At 34.3% G+C, this 21,727-nt stretch overlaps 1 protein-coding gene across 3 annotated transcripts in view; it reads right to left on the reverse strand.

The window, feature by feature from the left end:
• Window positions 1–2,716: 2,716 nt before the first annotated feature.
• MMUT (methylmalonyl-CoA mutase) overlaps window positions 2,717–21,727 on the reverse strand; it is a 28,059-nt gene continuing 9,048 nt past the window's right edge. For all 3 annotated transcript variants that reach the window (XM_081247163.1, XM_081247164.1, XM_081247165.1), the window contains 10 exons: window positions 21,255–21,412; window positions 20,302–20,473; window positions 18,772–19,020; window positions 16,259–16,370; window positions 14,740–14,855; window positions 12,534–12,649; window positions 10,803–10,934; window positions 9,511–9,658; window positions 6,926–7,093; window positions 2,717–3,161 (listed from right to left, as the gene is read on the reverse strand). In XM_081247163.1, coding sequence (XP_081103289.1) covers window positions 3,033–3,161; window positions 6,926–7,093; window positions 9,511–9,658; window positions 10,803–10,934; window positions 12,534–12,649; window positions 14,740–14,855; window positions 16,259–16,370; window positions 18,772–19,020; window positions 20,302–20,473; window positions 21,255–21,412 — 1,500 coding nt within the window. In that variant the 3' untranslated portion in view covers window positions 2,717–3,032. The remainder of the gene's footprint in view (window positions 3,162–6,925; window positions 7,094–9,510; window positions 9,659–10,802; window positions 10,935–12,533; window positions 12,650–14,739; window positions 14,856–16,258; window positions 16,371–18,771; window positions 19,021–20,301; window positions 20,474–21,254; window positions 21,413–21,727) is intronic.

The raw sequence follows: 21,727 nt of genomic DNA on the forward strand, positions 1-21,727 counted from the left end.
TGCCAGCAGACATTTATGCCTTAACGTAAATGATTTTATTAGGTTCTTTTTTAAAGAAAAGAATTTTGAGTAGTATGAAGCCGATAGGAATATACAGATACAGTGGAGAGTGATGGTGATGAATAGCATAATCTTGTCTGTGAATATAGAACAAGAGCTGTTTAACAGCCCCCCATCCCCACCGCATTAAATGAATCCCCACTCCCTGAAATGGAAATCAGAAGAATTCATCCAGTTTTCTTTTGTTGCTTATCCCTCCTACTTCTATGCAGGTTTTGCTCAGAAAGGCTGCATCTTCGAAACTCTCCTCCACTGCCTATATTACTATTATAATATTCATATTTATATAACACTTATATTTCCATTAAAGGAAAGGATTTGACATCTTCAGATGCCTAGAGACATCATTCTAGTATACTTCCAAAGCCAGAAAAGCTTCTAAAGCTCTGGTATTGACCAAAAAATCATTAGAAAACAAATCCTGCAATTCTGACTTTTCCTAATGTTGACTTTATGCCAGTGTATCCAGTCGTGAAATCACTGCACATCAAAAAAGGTCCACAAGAGAACAACTAAAATGGGTGAGAGGAGAGCAGATTCCACACAGCAAATACCTAAGGATCAAGAGACTTTTTTTTTTTTTAAGACAAAAGCCAGATTCTGTCGATTCAAACTTCCAAAAATAAGATCATACTCTCTCCATCTTTGCCATCTCTGAGCAGCCCCTAAGCAGATAAGCTTAGATACTTAGAATTTCTGTATTATATTATTGTAACAGTCTCTCAATTCTTATCTCCAGTCTCGACTCTATTAAAAGGCATCTTCCACACAGCTGTTATGCTGAAACAAATCTCATCAGATTACTTCCCTGGTTAAAACCCTTATATGAATCTCTTTCTTTATCTTCAGGATAAAGTCCAAATCCCTGAACTGTACAAGCCTCTGTACAAAATCGGTCAGTGCCTACCTTCCCAGTTTCATGACTTAACATTCATTCTTGTTTAAAAATAACAACTATTTATAAAACATGTACCATATGCCAGGGCTGTCCTAAATACTTTTTTGTTGTGGTAAAGCATACAAAACATAAAATTTACGATGTTAACCATTTTAAAGTGTAAAGTTCTGTGGCTTTAAGTACATTTACATTGTTGTGCAACCATCACCACCTGAAACTCTATACCCATTAAATATTAATTCCCCGTCCCCTGTGCTCCCCAGGCCCTGGCAACCACCATTCTACTTTCTGACCCTTCTAGGTACCTCATATAAGTGGAATCATTCAATATTTGTCCTTTTGTAACTGGTGTATTTCACTTAGCATAACGTCTTCAAGATTCATCCATCCATTATTATGTGTGTCAGAATTTCCTTCCTTTTTAGAAATAAGCTGAATAGCGTTCTGTTGTATGTACATACCACATTTTGTTTATCCATTCATCTGTCAGTGGACACCTGGGTTGCTTCTACCTTTTGGCTATTGTAAATGATGCTGCCATTAACATTAATATACATAGGTTAATGTACAAATATCTGCGTAACTCGCTGCTTTCAATTCTTGTGCATGTATACCCAGAAGTGGAATTGCTGGGCCATATGGTAATTGTTTAATTTTTTTGAGGAATAATATCACCTTCCACAGCAGCTGTATAATTGTACATTCCCATCAGCAATGTCAAAGGGCTCTGTGATAGTTAATTTTATATGTTGACTTGACTGGCCATGGGGTACCCAGATTAAACATTTTTTCTAGGTGTGTCTGTGAAGGTGTTTCTGGCTGAGATTAGCATTTGAATCAGTGGACTTGGCAAAGCAGACTGCCCTCCCCAATGTGAGTGGGCAACATCCAGTCTGTTGAGGGCCTGGAAGAGGAAGGAAATTGGAGGAAGAAGGAATTCACCACTTTTTTCCATCTCACTAACTGAGCTGGGACATCTCATCTCTTTTCTGGCCCTTGGACTGGGATTTACACCACAGGCTCCCCTGGTTCTCAGGCCTCCAGACTCAAGACTGAATCACACCACTGTCTTTTCAGATACAGAACCCACAGCCCTTTTACACTTATGGTTCACATCATCATTCTAGAGGAAGCCATGGTAACAGCCTGAGCACTTTCATTTTAGGGACTATTCATAAAGATCCACCCTCCTGAGTCTTAAGCCAAGCCTAGCAATACCAGGATCACGTGTTCACGTTCAGGAAGAAAGTAAAGTCAGACCTCAAGGAATATTCTGCCATTTCCCCCCCGCCTCCACATTCCAACTTTGGGTCTGACTTAATACACTTATAGAAGTAATTCTGGTAGAATTTGGCTGAGGACTACAATCACAATATAGTCCCTACATAAACACTACCATTATTTTTTCCAAGATAGGTATAATTATTTTATATATATGGATTACATCTTCTGGTGTTCAAGTCAATGTAAAACTAAATTAGGGCTTCCCTGGTGGCGCAGTGGTTAACAGTCCGCCTGCCGATGCAGGGGACGCGGGTTCGTGCCCGGGTCCGGGAAGATCCCACATGCCGCAGAGCGGCTGGGCCCGTGAGCCATGGCCGCTGAGCCTGTGCGTCCGGAGCCTGTGCTCCGCAACGGGAGAGGCCACAACAGTGAGAGGTCCGCGTACCGCAAAAAAATAAAAAAAAATTAAAAAACCCCTAAATTAAAGAATGGGACTAGTCAGATTTTTTTTAGGCATTGTTTAATTCTTAAAATAGAAAGTAAATAGGTTTATAAGACATCTTTCAAATAAATATCACAATTAAAAAAAATAATACCTTTGTCTAGAGTTTCTGACAAAGTATTGAGCATATGTTATAGAGAGTTTTTAAGGATTTTTTTAATTTTTAAAATTAAAATTAAAGTGAAACTATACATACACACTTATAGCATAACAACATTCTTATAAGTCAGGTGCTTGAATGTAAAGCTTTCAGGAAAGCACATATTAGGTGTTGAATAATTTGAAGACGTGGCTTCTTTGATCATTAGTGAAAGAATAGTTTAGAAAAGCTAAAACAAAAACAGGATGTTATATAGATTGTTGCTTCTTTTCCAAACACTTCTCAATATCATCAAGCACTTGAACGGCAGCCTTTGGAATTCGAGTCCCAGGACCAAATACATTGGAAACACCAACTTTAAACAGAAATTCATAATCCTGTTGAAAGAATTTAATTAGTAGAACAGACAATATTTCTAATTTCAAGAAAATGAAACAAAAGGACAATGAATGCTGTCTTTTCTTCTTTATCTCCAATGCCCCAAACTTTCTCATCCGGTACACTCTTGGCATTTGGGGCTGAAAAATTCTTCCTTGATTGGGACTGCCACTAGCACCACCGTTAGTACTCCAAGCCATTAAAAGAACAAAAGACATCCTGCCAATTTTCCAAACACCCCAGTGTGTTCTTTGTGGTGAGAAGCTGTATGGTCCACCAACTGAGAACTTCTGAGCCCTAAACCATAATTTTCTCTCACCTAAATTTTTACTCCTTGCCATTATTTGTGTTAAATTTAGCAACACATTATAGCTTTAAATTTACAAGGCTATTTATTTCCTCCAAGGTAATTTTGTCTACAGCTAGTGAATGGTGTAGTACTTTGAATTTGGCTTCGTGATGGAATTAGATTTTCTAGAAATGAAAATTAACTCATTTAAAAAAATTCTCTGTTGTTGCTGCTGCTGTTTGTTAGTTTTACACAAAGTTTGAATGAAAAGATTCCCAGGGCACAAATACTGCTCCAGGCTTTAGATTGTTTTAACATCAGAATATTTGTAGCTGTATCAAGTTTAGGACGTACTTTAAAGTCCTGATCCTCATCCATTAGGGTGATCATATTTCCAGGACATTCTGGTTTGTGCTTATTGTTGCAACAGCTTTTTTTTTCCCATGAGTCTTTTTTTTTTATTATTATTGAGGTATAATTGACACATAATATTAGTTTCAGGTATACAACTTAATGATTCAATATGTGTATATACTGCAAGATGATCACCACAGTAGGTCTAGTTAACATCTGTCACCCTAGTTACACAATTTTTTGTGTGTGCACTTGTGAGTTTAGAACTTTTAAGATTTATACTTAAAACTCTGTAACACACTGAGCTCTTGGTAACTCTCTTAGTTACTTAGTACTATGTCCTTCGTCCTTAGTCTCTAAGGTACTACTTGCTTACTTACATACTACTCTCTTAGTAACTTTCAAATATGCAGTACGGTACTATTAACTATGGTTACCATGCTGTACGCATATTCCTAGGACTTATTTATTTTATAATTGACAGTTTGTACCTTTTGGCCCCCTTCACCCATTTCACCCACCCTCTACCACTGACTCTAGCAAACCACCAACCTGTTCTTCTCCATATAAGTAAGATCATGTGGTATTTGTTGTTCCTCTGTCTGACTTATCTCACTTAGTATAATGCCCTCATGATCCACCCATGTTGTCGTATATGGCAAGATTTCATTTTTTATGGCTGAATAATATTCCTCTGTGTGTGTGTGTGTGTGTGTGTGTGTGTGTATCACATTTTCATTATCCATTCATCCACTGATGGACGCTTAGGTTATTCCCATGTCTTGGTTGTTGTAAATAATGCTGCTATGAACATGGGGGTGCATATATCTTTCAAGTCACTGTTTTTGTTTCCTTCAGATAAATATCCAGTATTGGAATTGCTGGATCATATGTACTTCTATTTTTAACTTTTTGAAAAGTCTCTATATTGTTTTCCATAGTGGCTGCACCAATTTACATTCCTACCAACAGTGCACAAGGGTTCCCTTTTCTACACATCCTTGACGACGCTTGTTATTTCTTATCTTCTTGATGATAGCCATTCTAATAGATATGAGGTGATATCTCATGGTTTTGATTTGCACTTCCTTGATAATTAGTGATGTTGAGCATCTTTTCATGCACCTGTTGACATCTGTCTATTTAGATCCTCTGTCCATTTTTTAATTGGATTATTTTTGCAGCATCCTTTTTAGTAGTACTCATTTTCATTCTTAAAAGTCATCACATTGGATGATTAATTACATGGTCATGCTAATTATCCCCCAGCTACTTCTTTTCCATCTCTATTATTTCCTTATAATATTCTTGTAACACCATAATTCTGCAATGACACTTAACATGTGTTATCGCTATAAGCTCCACAATAGCAATGGCTCAATCATTTTGATTAACAGACATATATTAGTGCTTTCTAATCTAAAATCTAAGAGACTTTCAGTTGAATAATAGCAACACTTTATATATTTACTGAAAACAAATAATGAGAAAAATGCATGGGTATTAACTGATATATAATTATATTATAAAGGATACCCATGTTAACACACAAGTGTGTCATTATAGAATATGATCCTTAGTCTTTAAACTCATGGGGAAAAAAGTATGGCAAACACCTACAGATATTCTAGGTAATTTAAATATCCAGAGACTTATACAAAATATATTTCTTGAAAATGTCAGCTCACTTCTATAACAGGCCTGCATTTCTTCTCAATTCATATTTCAATGCCAGTATTTTGTGCTGCCTAATTATTTTGGTTCTTAAATTTTAATATCATGCCCAAGAGCTTAGGGATTGTAGACTCTAAAACTGCAATATAGATAGAAGTGTTCCCCAGACAGACAGCAGTAAAGACTAAAAGCCCTTTATATTCCCAAATAGTAAACTATATTTATGAAGATAAGAGCAAATGTGCTAATAAAAGCAGTTTTGTGTTGACTGTACCACATTAAGTATTGTGTTGTTAGAAAGAATAAGTAATACACAGCTTGGTCGCCAGCCCCACATTGTCACCAATCTCACAACCTCATACATATGTATATTTTCTCATTTCCTAAGTAGTGTATAAATTCATTATTTTATATTCTGAGTCGTAATGGAGGGAAAACAATTGTAGACATGGGCACAAGGTCACATGTCATTGACAGATTCCTGCTATATAGTGGTGAGGCCTTTACAGTATGTATGAATCATTTACTTAGGAGCAGTTTCATGTAAAGTTCTTGTAACTCAATACTTTTTCCATTCTCAGTAAATGAAGAAAATTTGATATAATTAAAAATTAAATTGGAAATAGACACAATTTATATCTTAACTATTTTAACTTATCAGGAAGGTGTCCCTGCCCCCTTAATAAATTAATTGACATTATTGTTACCTAGCATCCATTTCTCCTTTCCTAAGAGGATCTACCCTTTTGTTCAAGAATCCACCTCTGCCCCATTCAGCCAATAATTTTTAGGGCAGGCTGACTCCATCTATGTCTGAATTAGGTATTTTTGGCTCTAAGAAAACCATTCCCCAATCAAATTAGCTTCATGGAAAAGGGGCTCTTACAGGACCATGTAATTTATACAATGCTGAGTGAAGGCAACTTTAGGGATGGGAACAGGCAGGAAATGGACAAGGCAGTGACTCTAAAACAACAGAAGTAAGTGCTACCGACCGACTGACTAAAGGACTGGCTCCACTGCTAGGACAAGGGGTGCTCACCCTATCTCTAGGGAGGGGCTGATATAGTCACTGTGTGTTCACCATTTTTCGCTACTCCAGTTGTGAGATTTTATTACTTTTATCCTGTTCCTTCTCCGTCATTGCTTATTGAATATAAAGAAGATAGATCTCTATCTAGGTGACTAGTTTGTAGGGAGGCAACTCTCTCATACAAGCATTATATATTATTAAATCAAATTATGCATATTGAATTATAATATAGTCTGAATAGAAAACAACATGGACCACTTTTATAGAATTTACTTAGTAATTGACCTAGGAAATGATCTGGCTCTAAATCTGCAACAAATTTTTAGAGAAAGTATATAGAAAATTAAAGAACTACGAATAAGCTACTCAGGTTTCCCTTCATGGTACTAGAAAATGTAGGAGATGAACAATACCTGTGGTGGTATCACCCCCCCACACATGACGAGAATATCTGGCCGTCCAAGGGCGTTGAGTTCCTTGATGAGCTCAGGAACTAGGGTCTTATGCCCAGCAGCGAGTGTGCTCACACCCACAGCATGAACATCTGCATCCACAGCCTGCTGGGCCACTTCCCGGGGAGTCTGAACAATTCAAAAGTAAAGAGACAAATCATTATTTATTCCAAAAAGTGTTTCTAAAGTGTTACACTACTTCAATCAACATTCCAAGGTTTTCCTCATTAAAAATCTTGAAGTGAATATAACTTTATATTTCATCATCAAATACCAACTCATCCAATTATTATAATAAACACCAGGGCTATATCTGCTTCTAGCACTACAAACTATCAATTAGATTTAAGTTACACCAAAATATAGTTCCCCCCAAAATGTTCAAGATAAAGTAGGAATATAGGCAAAATATATATTATCTCTTCATTATAATTTTTAAAAAATACATCTGTTGTCTTCACTATCAACATTTACTGAGAGGCAACATGGGATAGGATTTATAAAGAAGTAAAAGACTGAACATAAAATGCAACATGAAAAAGTGAGCCTTAGGTTTTAAAATAGAATGGGAAAGAACAAGATGGTGGACTAGGAAGCTCCAGGACCTCATTCTCCCATGGAAACACAGAATTAACAGTAATATATGGAGCAAAATAAGGTGAGAACTATAGAAACTAGTTAAGGGGTTACAGCACCCAGTGAAGTGCATAAACAAGAGAAAAGATGGTGCCAAGGAGAGCATGCCTCTCATTTATTAACTGATTTAACCACTGGAATATAGAATCATAAAGGATGTTTTCAAACATTCAATTATGAATTGAATTACCAAAGATCATATCTGCCCTGTAATGAATCCGTGACACTGCTTTAATACTGTACACATATATTTAAATCATTTCATATAAAAAGTACCTACAAGTTTCTCATTGTAAATATAATGTAAATTGAGACAACTGGGAAGGATAAGGCTACCTGAGAAACCACTGCACAATTATAAGCACTAAAAATACTATCAAAATCTGTGAATTTTCTGAGTTGGCAAGATTTTAAGGCTCATAATTTTAGTGCAGAATCAAAAGATTCTATACTCAGTAATGGATCCACATTCAAGAAGATCTCTAGGTAAGTCACACAACATATTGGTAAAACCTTGAGTCTGTGAAAAACATTAACACACGAAATTAAAACCTTTAAAAATGTGCGTATTCCTGCTATTGATTTCTTAGAGGTAAGACATTTAATTTAAGCATGATATGTTATTCATATCATCCATGTTACCAAAATTGATTAGATTAAAATTCCATTTAGGGACTTCCCTGGTGGCACAGTGGTTAAGAATCTGCCTGCCAATGCAGGGGACACGGGTTCGAGCCCTGGTCCGGGAAGATCTCACATGCCAAGGAACAGCTAAGCCCGTACGCCACAACTACTGAGCTTGCGCTCTACAGCCCAAGATCCACAATTACTGAGCCTGTGTGCCACAACTACTGAAGCCCACGTGCCACAACTACTGAAGCCCATGCGCCTAGAGCCCGTGCTCTGCAACAAGAGAAGCCACTGTAGTGAGAAGCTTGTGCACCGCAACGAAGAGTAGCCTCCACTTGCTGCAACTAGAGAAAGCCTGCGTGCAGCAACAAAGACCCAAAGTAGCCATAAATAAATGAATAAATAAATAAATAAATAAATTTATATTAAAACATTCCATTTAAACAATTCAGTTCCATGCCTTATGTTTATATAAATTAAACTGTATTTTAAATGATCAAATGTTGCAATTTTAAAAACATCAAATCTAATTTTAATTAAATCAGTCATCTGAGAACTACATGATTGTACCTTCAGCCACAGATAAGTTTTTTTTTTAATGATGTAGAATTATGGTTAACAAAGTTGGTGGCACTAAAAGACAAATTATATTTTTGCAGATGGTATATAATGGGGAAATGAACTTTTGGTTATCTGAGAAATTCCTTTAGATGCCAATGGCTGACAATAATTTTTTAAAATTCTTTTATTTTATGAAAAAATATTTTCCCAAAGCTAACCACTAAATACTGAAAATGCATTATATTTGATCACTATTTAAAACAAACAAACAAACTAACTAAAGCGAAAGGACAGCAAAATGTAAGTAAAAAAGTAGAATGGGAAAGTATTCAACTTAGAGGAGGACTGAAAGCAATCTAAATACAGTGTATACTATTTGTTTAATCTGAAACATAATTGAGATTCTTAACAAAACCCACCTTAAATGCCTAAGACTCTAAACACATTTACATATTTATCTACCAACACAGCTCAGGACATATCTCTAGAAGTCTGTGCTAACTCTTTATAGTAACAATTTCTTCTAGCCTCTCTAGAGTAATATTTTAAAATCCCAAATGGGAAAACTCTTATGGGAGACTCTATAAAGGCTGGGCCTCTTCAGGAAGATTTACTTCTTTCCTGGTGAAAATGCAAATACTCTTTAGTCTTCATTCCAGTTGACCTATCCGCAGTATGTAGCAATAGTACTTGAAATTCCTCCCAACAATTTTCAATACCTGAAAAAGAGGACCAATATCCACATCAAAACCAAGATCAGCAAATCCTGTAGCAATAACTTTTGCTCCTCTGTCATGTCCATCTTGTCCCATTTTTGCCACAAGAAGACGAGGTCTACGACCTTCACATTCCATGAATTTCTGAACCCTAAGGAACATTTTAAAATACAACAGTTATATATTAATTGTCCAAAGGTAAGATATAAGACTCTAATTTATTTGCAGTAAATCTTTCACGTTTATTTAAAACATCTAATCTGTTTACTCATATTTTGTTAATATCTGTTTCATGTTAAGAACTCCATTAAAGCCTGAGTATGTTTACCATCTCCCCCCTTAGAAAAAATTTTGAAAGATGGCACAGACTGTAAGCCTGTAACACTGAGAGTGAAGCAAGATAAGGAAATAACAACTTTACAACTTAAGGCAGTCCCCAGAGTACAATATGCAGAAATAGTTAATATAAACTAAAAAATGCCTTCAGAAGTATTTGTACATATACGTGACTCACTAGCTGTTTTGAACTGTCCATATCTCACTTACCCTTCACAAGTGTGAACTCCCCCAAGGTGACCTCAATGTGGTATCTTAATGCATAATCAAAATAGTTGCTTGCTTAAATCAATAAATTTATGTCTCAGATGAAAAAGCATGAAGAAACAAATTTATTTTTGTTAAAAGAAAAAAAAATGTTCCATTTCGATGACTTTCACCTTGGCTGTTTGGATATTTATTTCATATATGAGTAGTGACATAATATTTTTCATGGAAAATTTATTACAGTGGTTGGGAAAACTAATCATCAGGAAGCTACTACTCACACTTCAGAAGCATGATCAATTTATATTAATTCATATTTCCAAATCATGTTTGACAGTTATTTACTGTCAGTCCAGTGACGAGTGATTTTAATTTATGCATAGATGGCAACCAAATATTTACTTTCAAATAGGAAAAGTAAGATTTTATAATTATTTGAGCAATTAAACAATGTAAATAAAACTTAAGAAAATATGGAAATGAACCGTCGTAAGGAGATTGAAATCTAAGTACCTGAAGGATATGAAGCAATATCAATGTTAGTTAAACAAACATTTGCTTGAAATGAGAAACTCCTAAAGGGGACTGTGGTGAAAGTTCAAAATATTATTTTAGTAAAGCTACAGATTAAGAGGAAAGTACAAGTCAAATATTTTCCAGTGGAATGTGAAAAAATTAAGCCCACCGTATATTCAAGGGGATGGTGTTAACAGAAAAGATGACATTCTGGTTTAAGAAATCTCACATATTACCTCTTGATAGCAAATGATATCTCTTTACTTTCTCCAAATTCCTGGCGATAGGCTCCACTCACCATACGATCACTAGCTTTATGCTCACCAAATACCTTTTTCATGGCATCTGTGATTTCTCCAACTGTGCATCTAAAATATTAAATGGAAGTTCTGTTAACATCATTATTTGGGATAAAAAATATTTAACTTAACATTCAATATAATTAGAGATATTTTCTTACCTAAGTCAAAAATAGGCTGTCAAAAATCTAAATCCGAATGCTTTCTACTGCATTCATGATAGGATCTTTCCTCAGAATACTTATGAAAAAAATGATTCTGAATGCCTTTACTGAAAAATGACCGCATGACCTAAAAACTACTAATAGACAAGCATCTAAAGGTTACTGAATAATTCACTGCTTAACAATACAAATGGGCAAAGACCAAAATTCCTACTGATATTTTTTGATAAAAAGTAAATCTTTTAGCATATTCCATTTGGTTATTAATTCATTCAACATGTCTTGAGTGCCTAATATGGGCCAAGCACTGCTAAGTGCTAGAGATACAGTGATAAATAAGACCAAAAAAAAAAAAAAAAAAGTACCCACTCTTACAGAATTTATCATCTAGTCAGGGAATACAGATAATGCACTAACAAACAAATAAATTAGTAAGATAATTTCATATGGTAATAAGTACTATAAAGACACTAAAATAGGCAAAATGGAATGAGGTGTTTGGGAAAAATGTTTTAGGGATATTGAAGATATGAAGATACAGCTTCTGAACTAAGACCTAAATGATGAGAAAGAGACACGCAAGGGAACTTAAGAGGGAAAAGTGTTCGAAAAGGAAATGCTAACTGCAGAGGCTCTGAGAAGTAGGAAAACATGTTTTATGTTCTAAAAATAGAAAGAAGGACATTGGTACACAGCATAACAAAGGAAGTAGGATAAGACAACGTCAGAGAGGTAGGCAAGGATCATATCCAGCAGTCTTGCAGGCCATGGTAAGATTAGGTTTTAATTTAAAAGGACTGGGAGACCACTGAAGGATTTTAAGCAGAGAAGTCATCTTATTTCTTTTAAGAAATTAAAACTAAAAAAAAAAAAAAAGAAATTAAAACTGAAAAACAAACAAAAAAACAACCGATATACTATTCACTCCATCCCTTAAGCACTTGAAACAACTTAAAAGTCCATTATATTAAGCAATAAACAATAAAAGCAAAAATAATTTACTTAGTGACATTATCATATATTGGGAGAAAAGTTTCTGTGTCACTTGCTTTTCTGCATGTTCTGTAAGGCAAAGCACTGACTGCCTTTATGCTGGACTACCTTTTCAGAGATGTCTACATAGTACACAGCCTTGGAAGACAGAGATACTGTCCAGCTTGGACAAAGGGCAGGTTTGCTTACTGTCCAACATAATAATGTCTCCCTATCCTTGAAAGTACATCAAACTTCAACTTGCAAATCAGTGACACAGGTTTATTATAATAGCTTCGAATGTCCTGAGCCACAGGGAAATACACGAATATTAATACACTCCATTCAAAATGTATGAATGTTTTAAATGCACAAATGTTTAAGAAAAACAAGAATTTTTGGGGGGGGGTTTCCAATATTTTCTTTTAGGCTCACATGGTTTATAGAATCAGGCTTTTATTTAAGTACACCCTGAAAAACTAAACTGGTCAACTTTTAGGATTTGGAAATCTCCAAACTTACATATCCTTACCTTGCACGAGCTGCATCTACTGCAAGAGCGAGAATATTCCCATCTCCACTGGCAGCACATGCAGTCAGGGCAGTGAGACACCGCTCAGCCAAAGCTTGATCCCTGCTGGATTTGACCTTACAGAAAAGGGTAAGGAAAGGGACCATATATGTGATTAGAGAATAAAACAGAGATCAGATTATACTCTTATTTATATCATATGGAAATTGTTCCATAATCCTAACTTTAAAAACAAAAGAAAAAAATAGAAGAGAATAATATGTATCCTAGCATTGATATTCATTACATTTATTCATTCCCTCAATGTTTAAGGACTTCCTAAAATAATACTAAATTCTGTATAACACTGATAATTCAGAAACAAGCAGGGCAATAATAAATAATAGTGCTGACCCTCCCAAGTAGTACATGCTACTTAATAGATTACAACTTAGGGAATATTTTAGTTATATTTTAAGTTTCCCTTAGCTAATTAATAGTCTATTGGTAATAATATGTATGTATATTGCTATTCTACTTAAAAATAATCCTGAGAGAAAAAGAGAGACAGAGACAATGAGAAATACTGCAAAAGAGAGAGAAAGACAATGAAAAGTGTAGTCAGAAACATTTTCCCTTGGGTCTTAGCTCTATTCTGCTCTGCCAACAACCTGCCTAAACAAAATTACCTAAAATGCAATTTTTTACAAGTTTTCACCACCTGTAAAAAAGTCTAAAATATGATACTGCCTAAGATGCCACTAAAATTATATCATATCTATAAGCAGATGTGGGTTAGAAAATTTATATTAAAGGCAAGGAGGAACCCAAATCCATTATCATTATTGAATTTCTCACTCTTACCCAAAATAAGGTAGATCATCATTTATGGTAAGTGGATGCCCTCAAGCTGTGCGTTTAAGAGAGTTTAAGTACAAGAGAGGAAAAAAGCAGTTTTCCAAATATAATAAATATTGAGACTTTTATGACCACTGGAAATATAATGCTACATCCTAAATAGGACCCTTTAAAAATGACAAAAATGTGGGAGATGAGTCATTATCTCCTGAATGAGGGTGAAAAAGGAAATAATATTATTAAACATCTGCCATTAACTCTAATAGAAAAAACAAATGGAAGTTGAAAGTTACACATACAGTCTAACTGGACAAAGTCTACTGGATTCTTAAAGAACATCTGAACTGAGGGGAAAAAAGTCCTATCTTAAACAATCATAGGGAAAGTTAACAGAGAAAACCATTAAGGAATTTTCAACTTTCCTGCCTTAGAAATAGCAGTAATTACTAAAGCCAGAGATTGAGACCAAAGTAGCTTCATACAATAGAAATATATAGGTTACAGCAGTAAGAATTAATATGTTTTTTTTTTTTTTTTTTTTTTTTTTTTTTTTTTTTTGCGTTACATGGGCCTCTCACCGTTGTGGCCTCTCCCGTTGCGGAGCACAGGCTCCGGACGCACAGGCTCAACAGCCATGGCTCACGGGCCCAGCCGCTCCGCGGCATGTGGGATCCTCCCAGACCGGGGCACGAACCCGTGTCCCCTGCATCGGCAGGCGGACTCTCAACCACTGCGCCACCAGGGAAGCCCAGAATTAATATGTTTTATCTATTTTAGTATTTTATATACTTTGGTTCATCTCAGTGGGAAACTGGAAATTAAAACAGTTCTCTAGTTTCAATGTAAATATCTTTCATTCTAAACTGTATCTTACTAAAGCACTATTCAAATATATTTGAATTTTTTTTTTAATTGAAAGCAAATGATTCTTTCATAGTAGTATAAGGAACATGGAAATAAATTACAGTGAGAAGACCTGGGTTCAAATATGGACTCTGAACTTAATTTTGTTTTTAACTTTGAGTGAGTTATATAATCATCTAAGCCTTACTTCAAATGTGTACATTATAGGAGGCATTATTATTATGGTATGGTTTTTAATAAGAATGTATAAATTTCACAGAGGCAGATATCATGGTTAAAAACATGAGTGTTTGGTGTCAACAGACTTAGAGATTTGAGTCTTGGATGCTTAATTATATCCTGGGCAAGTTTCTCCATCTCCCTTATCTTTAGTTTCCTTACCTTTAAAATGTTGGGAAATAATACACACTTCATATGGTGGTTCTAACAATGCAGCAGGACAGCATGAGGGCTTGGACAGTGCCCAGCACACAGAAAATGCTCAAAATATGATAGCTGTTATTACCTTGTTAAGTTTTTCAATCTGCTTGTTACGCACTGAAGTATTATCAATTGCCAGAACATCCACAGATTCTTCTTTTTCCAACTGGTACTTATTTACTCCAACAATTACTTCAGAACCTGTTAATCTCCCAGAGGAAAATAATATGTAGATTTTATTCACAAATAACTGTCTAACAGTAATGCTCTGATCACCACACATATTTTCCTTATAAGTTTGATATTTTTAAGTAGTATTCTTACTCTTAATGAAATTTCAATATAGATCAGTGAATACCAATATGGAATGGGGATAGGAGGGGAAAAGACAGGTATATATCAGAATCTCTGTAAGGGAGGGCTTTGATTATTCACCCAAACTATATGCTTTCTCAGAGTTTCTGATAAACTCTCTTCTAACACTACAAAATTAAAACTGTAGTAGCAGCTACCAACTAAGATTTATAAGGTAGAAGACAAACATGCAATGGCTTTTCTAATATTTTCTTGAATCCTCTTACAGCCAATCACTTTTAAACAAAAAATACCTTTAAAATCTATAAGTGATAAACCAGAATTACAAATTATATTTCCTTAACACTATAAATATATTTTGCCTCAAACTACCAGATTATTACTCTAGCTAAAGACATCCCGCCAAGAAAAAAGGTATATCCTACCTCAGGATATACATCTTTTCTTATTTTCTTCATAAAACTTACCATAATCCATAATTATTTTGTCTATTTATTTGTTTACTTGTTCATTTTCTCCCTCTCTCTTACCAAAATGTAAGCTCTATGGGTGTAGAGACCATGTCTGTCCCATTCACAGTTGTATGCCCAGACATAGCACAGTGTCTCAAATACTAAAGACTAAAAAAGTATTGGCTGATTGAATGAATAAATAAATGAATAGTCCAATGCAGAGCACAATGACCAATAATAATGTCATCTTCAAAATGGTGGAGTTATCTACCCACATATATACACATAAAAAATGGGCAAACCTCCACACATACTTTGTACCTATGTTTGCTTATGTGCATCCAGGCATGCAAAAATACAAACACAGAGATAGATACATATAGATTCATGAGAAACATTTCATCCAAGTTTCATTTTTCTATAATTTTTGTTTTACTAACTTTATATGTTATCTTCAAACAGAAATTAATATTTCTTTTTTTAATATAATTTATGTCATTTTATTTATTTATTTATTTTGGGTTGTGTTGGGTCTTCGTTTCTGCGTGAGGGCCTTCTCTAGTTGCGGTGAGCGGGGGCCACTCCGCATTGAGGTGCGCGGGCCTCTCACTGCTGTGGCCTCTCCCGCCGTGGAGCACAAGCTCCAGACACGCAGGCTCAGCAGCTGTGGCTCACGGGCCCAGTTGCTCCACGGCATGTGGGATCCTCCCAGACCAGGGCTTGAACCCGCATCCCCTGCACTGGCAGGCAGACTCTCAACCACTGCGCCACCAGGGAAGCCCCAATATTTCTTTTTAAATACTGGATTTCACATATAAACTCTCTACTTTATCTTACCAGAATCTATTCTAGCTTGTCTTCGGGCAGCACATTCTTCGATTCGAAGTTTAGGTATTCCCTCTGCTACAGCTTTGGCCATTCCACCCATCTCTTCAATTTCATTAATGAGCTAACAAGGAAAAACAGATTAATAAAACTAGAAGAGAAGATGAAAATATTTTAATAAACAATACATATGTGTTATGTTATATAATTACTAATGTTAATAAAATTATAAACTATTTTAGTGGTAAATTTAATGTTTCATAAGAAAAGAATTAACAACAGAGCATTAATTAGAAATTCTGCAGAGTTAATAATGCTGTATTATATATTTGAAAGTTGCTAAGAGATAGATCTCAAAAGTTCTCATCACAAGAAAAAATATCTGTAACTGTGTGTAGTAATGGATGTTAACTGAACTTATTCTGATAATCCTTTCACAATATATATGTATATTAAATCCTTACGTTGTACATAAACTAATACAATGTTAATATGCCAATTATATCAATAAGAAAAAAGACATTCTGTGCTTAAAATTATTTAAAAAGACAACAGATAAACTAACAAGTATATTTTGGAAAACACAAAAATTTCTCGCTCAAGTCTTAGAAGCCAACTAAAGATAACACTAATTCTGTAATTTTTATTTTTAATTACATAAATAAAGTTTTCATGGTTACATAAATACTCTAAAAAGTATACTTCAAAGTGCCATTTTATTTTTCGATTTGAGCAGCAGAGTAATGATATAACTCTAGCATTATTGACATCAAGAAATACCTAAATCTTCAATCACAGCCTCATATATACATGAGACAGTGGAAAATGGATGGTGGAACGGAATATGATTTCGTAGATAGGAGCAAGGTCAAACTGGCTTTCTGCTGATGGATTCAAGAAAGAAGAACCTGTACTGGATTCAACAGAAGCCAAGAATCTTCCAGGAAGCTAAAAAAGAAGGGGACTACTTGAGAATTTGCAACTACCTCTCTCCCATTCTGTCAGGAAAACCAAAATTTACTGAACTAGAGAAGCAATGGACTATGAAACATCAGGTACAGGGAGAGGCAAGGATAAGATGTCTTACTGAAATAAAAACCTACATTCTGAATGATAAGATTGCAAACAAAAAGGCACACAGAGGAAAAAGTGACAATACAGGATATAAAAGAAAACTTCAAAAAATATAATGATCCTCAGAAAAAGAAGAAGAGATTCTGTAATAATGAAACAACTAGTATGAATTCAAGAGGAAAAATTAGAAAACAAAAGTGAGCTCTCAGAAATTAAAAATATGATATATAAATTTTAAAGTATTTAAGTAGAAAGATAAAGGTGATGACTCTCCAAAACACCAGAAAAAAAACTCAAAGATGTATTATAGAACAGATAAAAATGTCAGAAATCATTTAAGGAGGTCCTTACCTGATAACCATAAGTTCTAAAAAGAGAAACCAAAGGAAAATGAGTGGAGAGAAATTATCAAAGAAATAATACATGACAAATTTCCCAGAGCTATGAGAACATGAAAAAGGGGCCAGGTGAAAAATGTCCACCAAAGGGGACAGTGCAGGAAAAAATACACACACCAAGGTACATCAACACAAAAATAAAGAAGAGATCCCGAAACTTTCAGAAAGAAACATCCTGAGTGAGACTAGCATCAGATTTCTGAACAGAAATATTGAAAGCTAGAATAAAAAGTAGGTGAATGCTTACAAATTTGCTTACAGACTCCCAAATGAAAAATTTCAAACACAGACTATCAATTAAATATGAAAGTAGAATAAAGACATTTTCAAACATCCAAAGTTTCAACTAATTCATCTCCCATGCACCATTTTTAGGAAGTTCCCATAAGATGTGCTTCAAAATAACAAGAGATAATCAACAAAGAGACAGGATTCAGGACACAGATTCAACATAGCAGAGGTGAAAAGGATTCTGACAATAATGACAAAGGGAAGGTCAAGGACAGCAACGGTCTAGAGAGAAACCAGTCTAAATCAAATGAGAATATAGAGGACTTCAGGAAGGATTTACATTGAGATATAATTATATTGGTAATATGGGACAAAGGAAAGAAGGGACAAGATCCAGCTAAAATACAAAGCTACCATACTAGCAAAGCAGTAGATAAGGTCTAAAATTGATTGAATTAGAACAAACAGTATACACATGTAATTTTAAAACATGGAGATAAAAACAAAAAGATGTAGCTGACTCAAGGAAGCAGGAAAACAAGCAAGTGGAGGAGAAAGGACTGCTTTTTTGTTATAGTCTTTTAACATTAGTTGTCTTTTTAACTCTTTGAAATAAAATACTTTAGTACAAATACAAATGTATTTTAAAATTAAGTTTCAGTTTTAAATACTATAAAGTCAAATCTAAAATTCCCTTTTCTCTGAAACACTTTATAAATCTTGATATAAATCTATAAATGATTTGATTTATAAATCAAAAATCTATAAATCTTTATAAATCTGTAAATCTTATAAACAAAGTTTCAAAGAGGAGAAACTGACCTTCAAGGCAGCATCATAAACATCATTTGTGAGAGATTCCATCATATATGAACCTCCCCAAGGATCAGCCACTTTAGGAATCCCAGATTCTTCTTGAATAATGATTTGCGTGTTCCTGGCAATTCGAGCACTTTTCACAGTTGGCAAACCCAGGGCTTCATCAAAAGAATTTGTGTGCAAAGACTGAGTCCCTCCAAACACTGCTGCCATTGCTTCTACTGCGGTACGAATGATGTTATTGTAAGGATCCTAAAACATTTAGTAAAAGGCAAAAAACCAAAACAAAACAAGGCAACAATTGATATATATTGCAGCCGTAAAAGATGACAATGATTAAGCAGTGGCGGATGCATACTTTCTTTGCCAGTCTGTATTGTCTTCAGAATATCTAATAAATTTAGACAAATTAGTAAACAAACCAGACTTAGGATTAAGAGCCAAAGGATCTAGTCTGTGCTTAGGCACTAAAACATTGCCTCTTAAAATCATCTGAAATATGAAGTATTTGTTGTGCTTATTTTTGTATTGCCTAAATAGTCTTCTGTAAGTGCATCATGAAGGTATACTTTGTCTACTTAGATTATTAACATACTTCATTTCATAATTCACTATCTCTTAATTATTGTATACCTTGAAGTATCTACCTTAATGAGGTGCACAAAACTGGCAATGATTTATTAATAAATGATTAATAAAACAGATGAACAATGGACTATAAGACAAGAAATATGACTTCTAGTTCATTCTGTTCCTAACTGTGATTTGGGCAAGTCATTGGACCTTTCTGAACTTCAGCTTCCTTAGCTGTAAAAATGAGGAGGCTAAGTCAAAAACAATTACCAAAGTTCTTCCCAACTCTGAAATCTATATTTCTCCATTTATAAGTACCTGAAATCATATTTAATATGGAGACTACTAGTTTTTATTTGTTTTAAATTTATAAAAGCAATGTAACTTTAAAGTTATAAATTATTTTAATGTATCAAAATAATTTAATATGTAAAGAAAATGCATGTTAAAAAAGATCACCACCACATAATTTTTTAATGAAATGAAATTTAAATAGATTACCCAAGTGATAATAGTTTTTAAATTGTTTGTTTGCATGCATGCTTATTTAAACACAACTATAATAAAAAAATTTGTATGTATAAAATCAAATTTTAATGAGGAAGTTTTGTGTTAAGAATTTTAACCATTAAAATTATTTAAGACAATATTACTTAAATTACAATTTGTATTTCTTCCTCATCATCACATTTTTTTACTTTAAAAAAAGTAAAATACACAGCCCTACATGTAAGCTAAGATTTAAATGATTTTATATTGTTAACCAACAGAGGGGGCCAATTTTATTTATTTATTATAATTTCTGTAAAAACAAATATAAGTATGCATTACGCTTCAGAATAATTATGATTTTCAAATATTAGCAGATAAGTTCTTAAATCTGTTTCTTGACTATGCCAAACTGCTTAGAAGAAAATATATGACTTTACTAAAATTCTACACTTTAAATGTTATACATACTTGCTCAGTAAGTGACCATCCTGATGTCTGGCAATGTGCTCTTAGAAGAAGAGATTTAGAGTTTTTAGGCTTAAACATTTTCTCTATTAAGTGAGCCCAGAGTCTTCTCCCAGCTCTCATTTTTGCTATTTCCATATAAAAGTTCATCCCAATTCCCCAGAAGAAAGACAACCTAAAATAGTAAAGTCCAGAATTTGATTATAAAATGGAAATTAATTGTATCACATACACACACACATGCACAGAAAAAGCTCAGATTTTAATTTCAAGCTACTTAGTTTGAATTAAAATCAAAGCATATGTACTTCAGTAACCTTAAACCTGTAATAATAGATGACTTCTGTATTTTAAAATGGAAATATTAAAAGAACAAAAGCAAATCTGTCTTGAAAACCATATTTACATTTTAATATTATTTGTCAAATGTGCCAATTAATTGTGTTCTCTGAACAGCAGAGGCCAAAATTCCTCTAATTTACTAAGAAGTACAGTCAAATTTAATTCTGAATTTTAATTATAAACAGTATTGGCTTATTCCCTCTTTATCACTCAGATAAAACATAAAAAAAATCTGGTATATTTATATATACAAATTCATTTTTATCAATATATTTTGCGGGCTTCCCTGGTGGCGCAGTGGATGAGAGTCCGCCTGCCAATGCAGGGGACACGGGTTTGTGCCCCGGTCTGGGAAGATCCCACATGCCGCGGAGCGGCTAGGCCCGTGAGTCATGGCCACTGAGCCTGCACGTCTGGAGCCTGTGGTCCGCAATGGGAGAGGCTACAACAGTGAGAGGTCTGCGTACAGCAAAAAAAAAAAAAAAAAAAAAAATATATATATATATATATATATATATATATATATATATATATATATATTTTGCTATACACTGATAAAATGGTTCTGTGAACTTTCTTAATGTTGAGGCAATATTTGAGTTTAATTTACTCACCTTGGTGCAAATTCATCAATTGTCAGGCCAGCTTGGAGTCCAGTTCTACAGTACTCCAACCCATCTGCTACAGTATAGGCCAGTTCCAGAATGGCATCAGCTCCTGCTTCCTGCATATGGTATCCACTAATTGAAATTGAATTAAATTTTGGCATGTGCTATATAAAACAATAAAAAAATACAACTGTAAATAAAAATATAAGAAAGGTTCTATTAAATCTATCTTCTAAAAGACAATATTATTTTTATGATATTCGATTCAGATATACTAGGTCATAATATTAACTGAAAATATTTAATGTTTAGTTACATTCAATTCACTTTCCAATTAAAATGGCTGATCCAATGAACCACTGTAAGGACTGTACCTGTTTTATTTTTCTAGTGAAAAAGAATCACCAACCATCATTTAGCACCAAAAGTTAAACTCTGAAATTAGCTGGCTGAGGTTAGGAATGTAACCTTTGGCCCAA

This window comes from Mesoplodon bidens (genome assembly GCF_964165515.1).
Source record: "Mesoplodon bidens genome assembly, chromosome: 10".
Classification (NCBI taxonomy): domain Eukaryota; kingdom Metazoa; phylum Chordata; class Mammalia; order Artiodactyla; family Ziphiidae; genus Mesoplodon; species Mesoplodon bidens.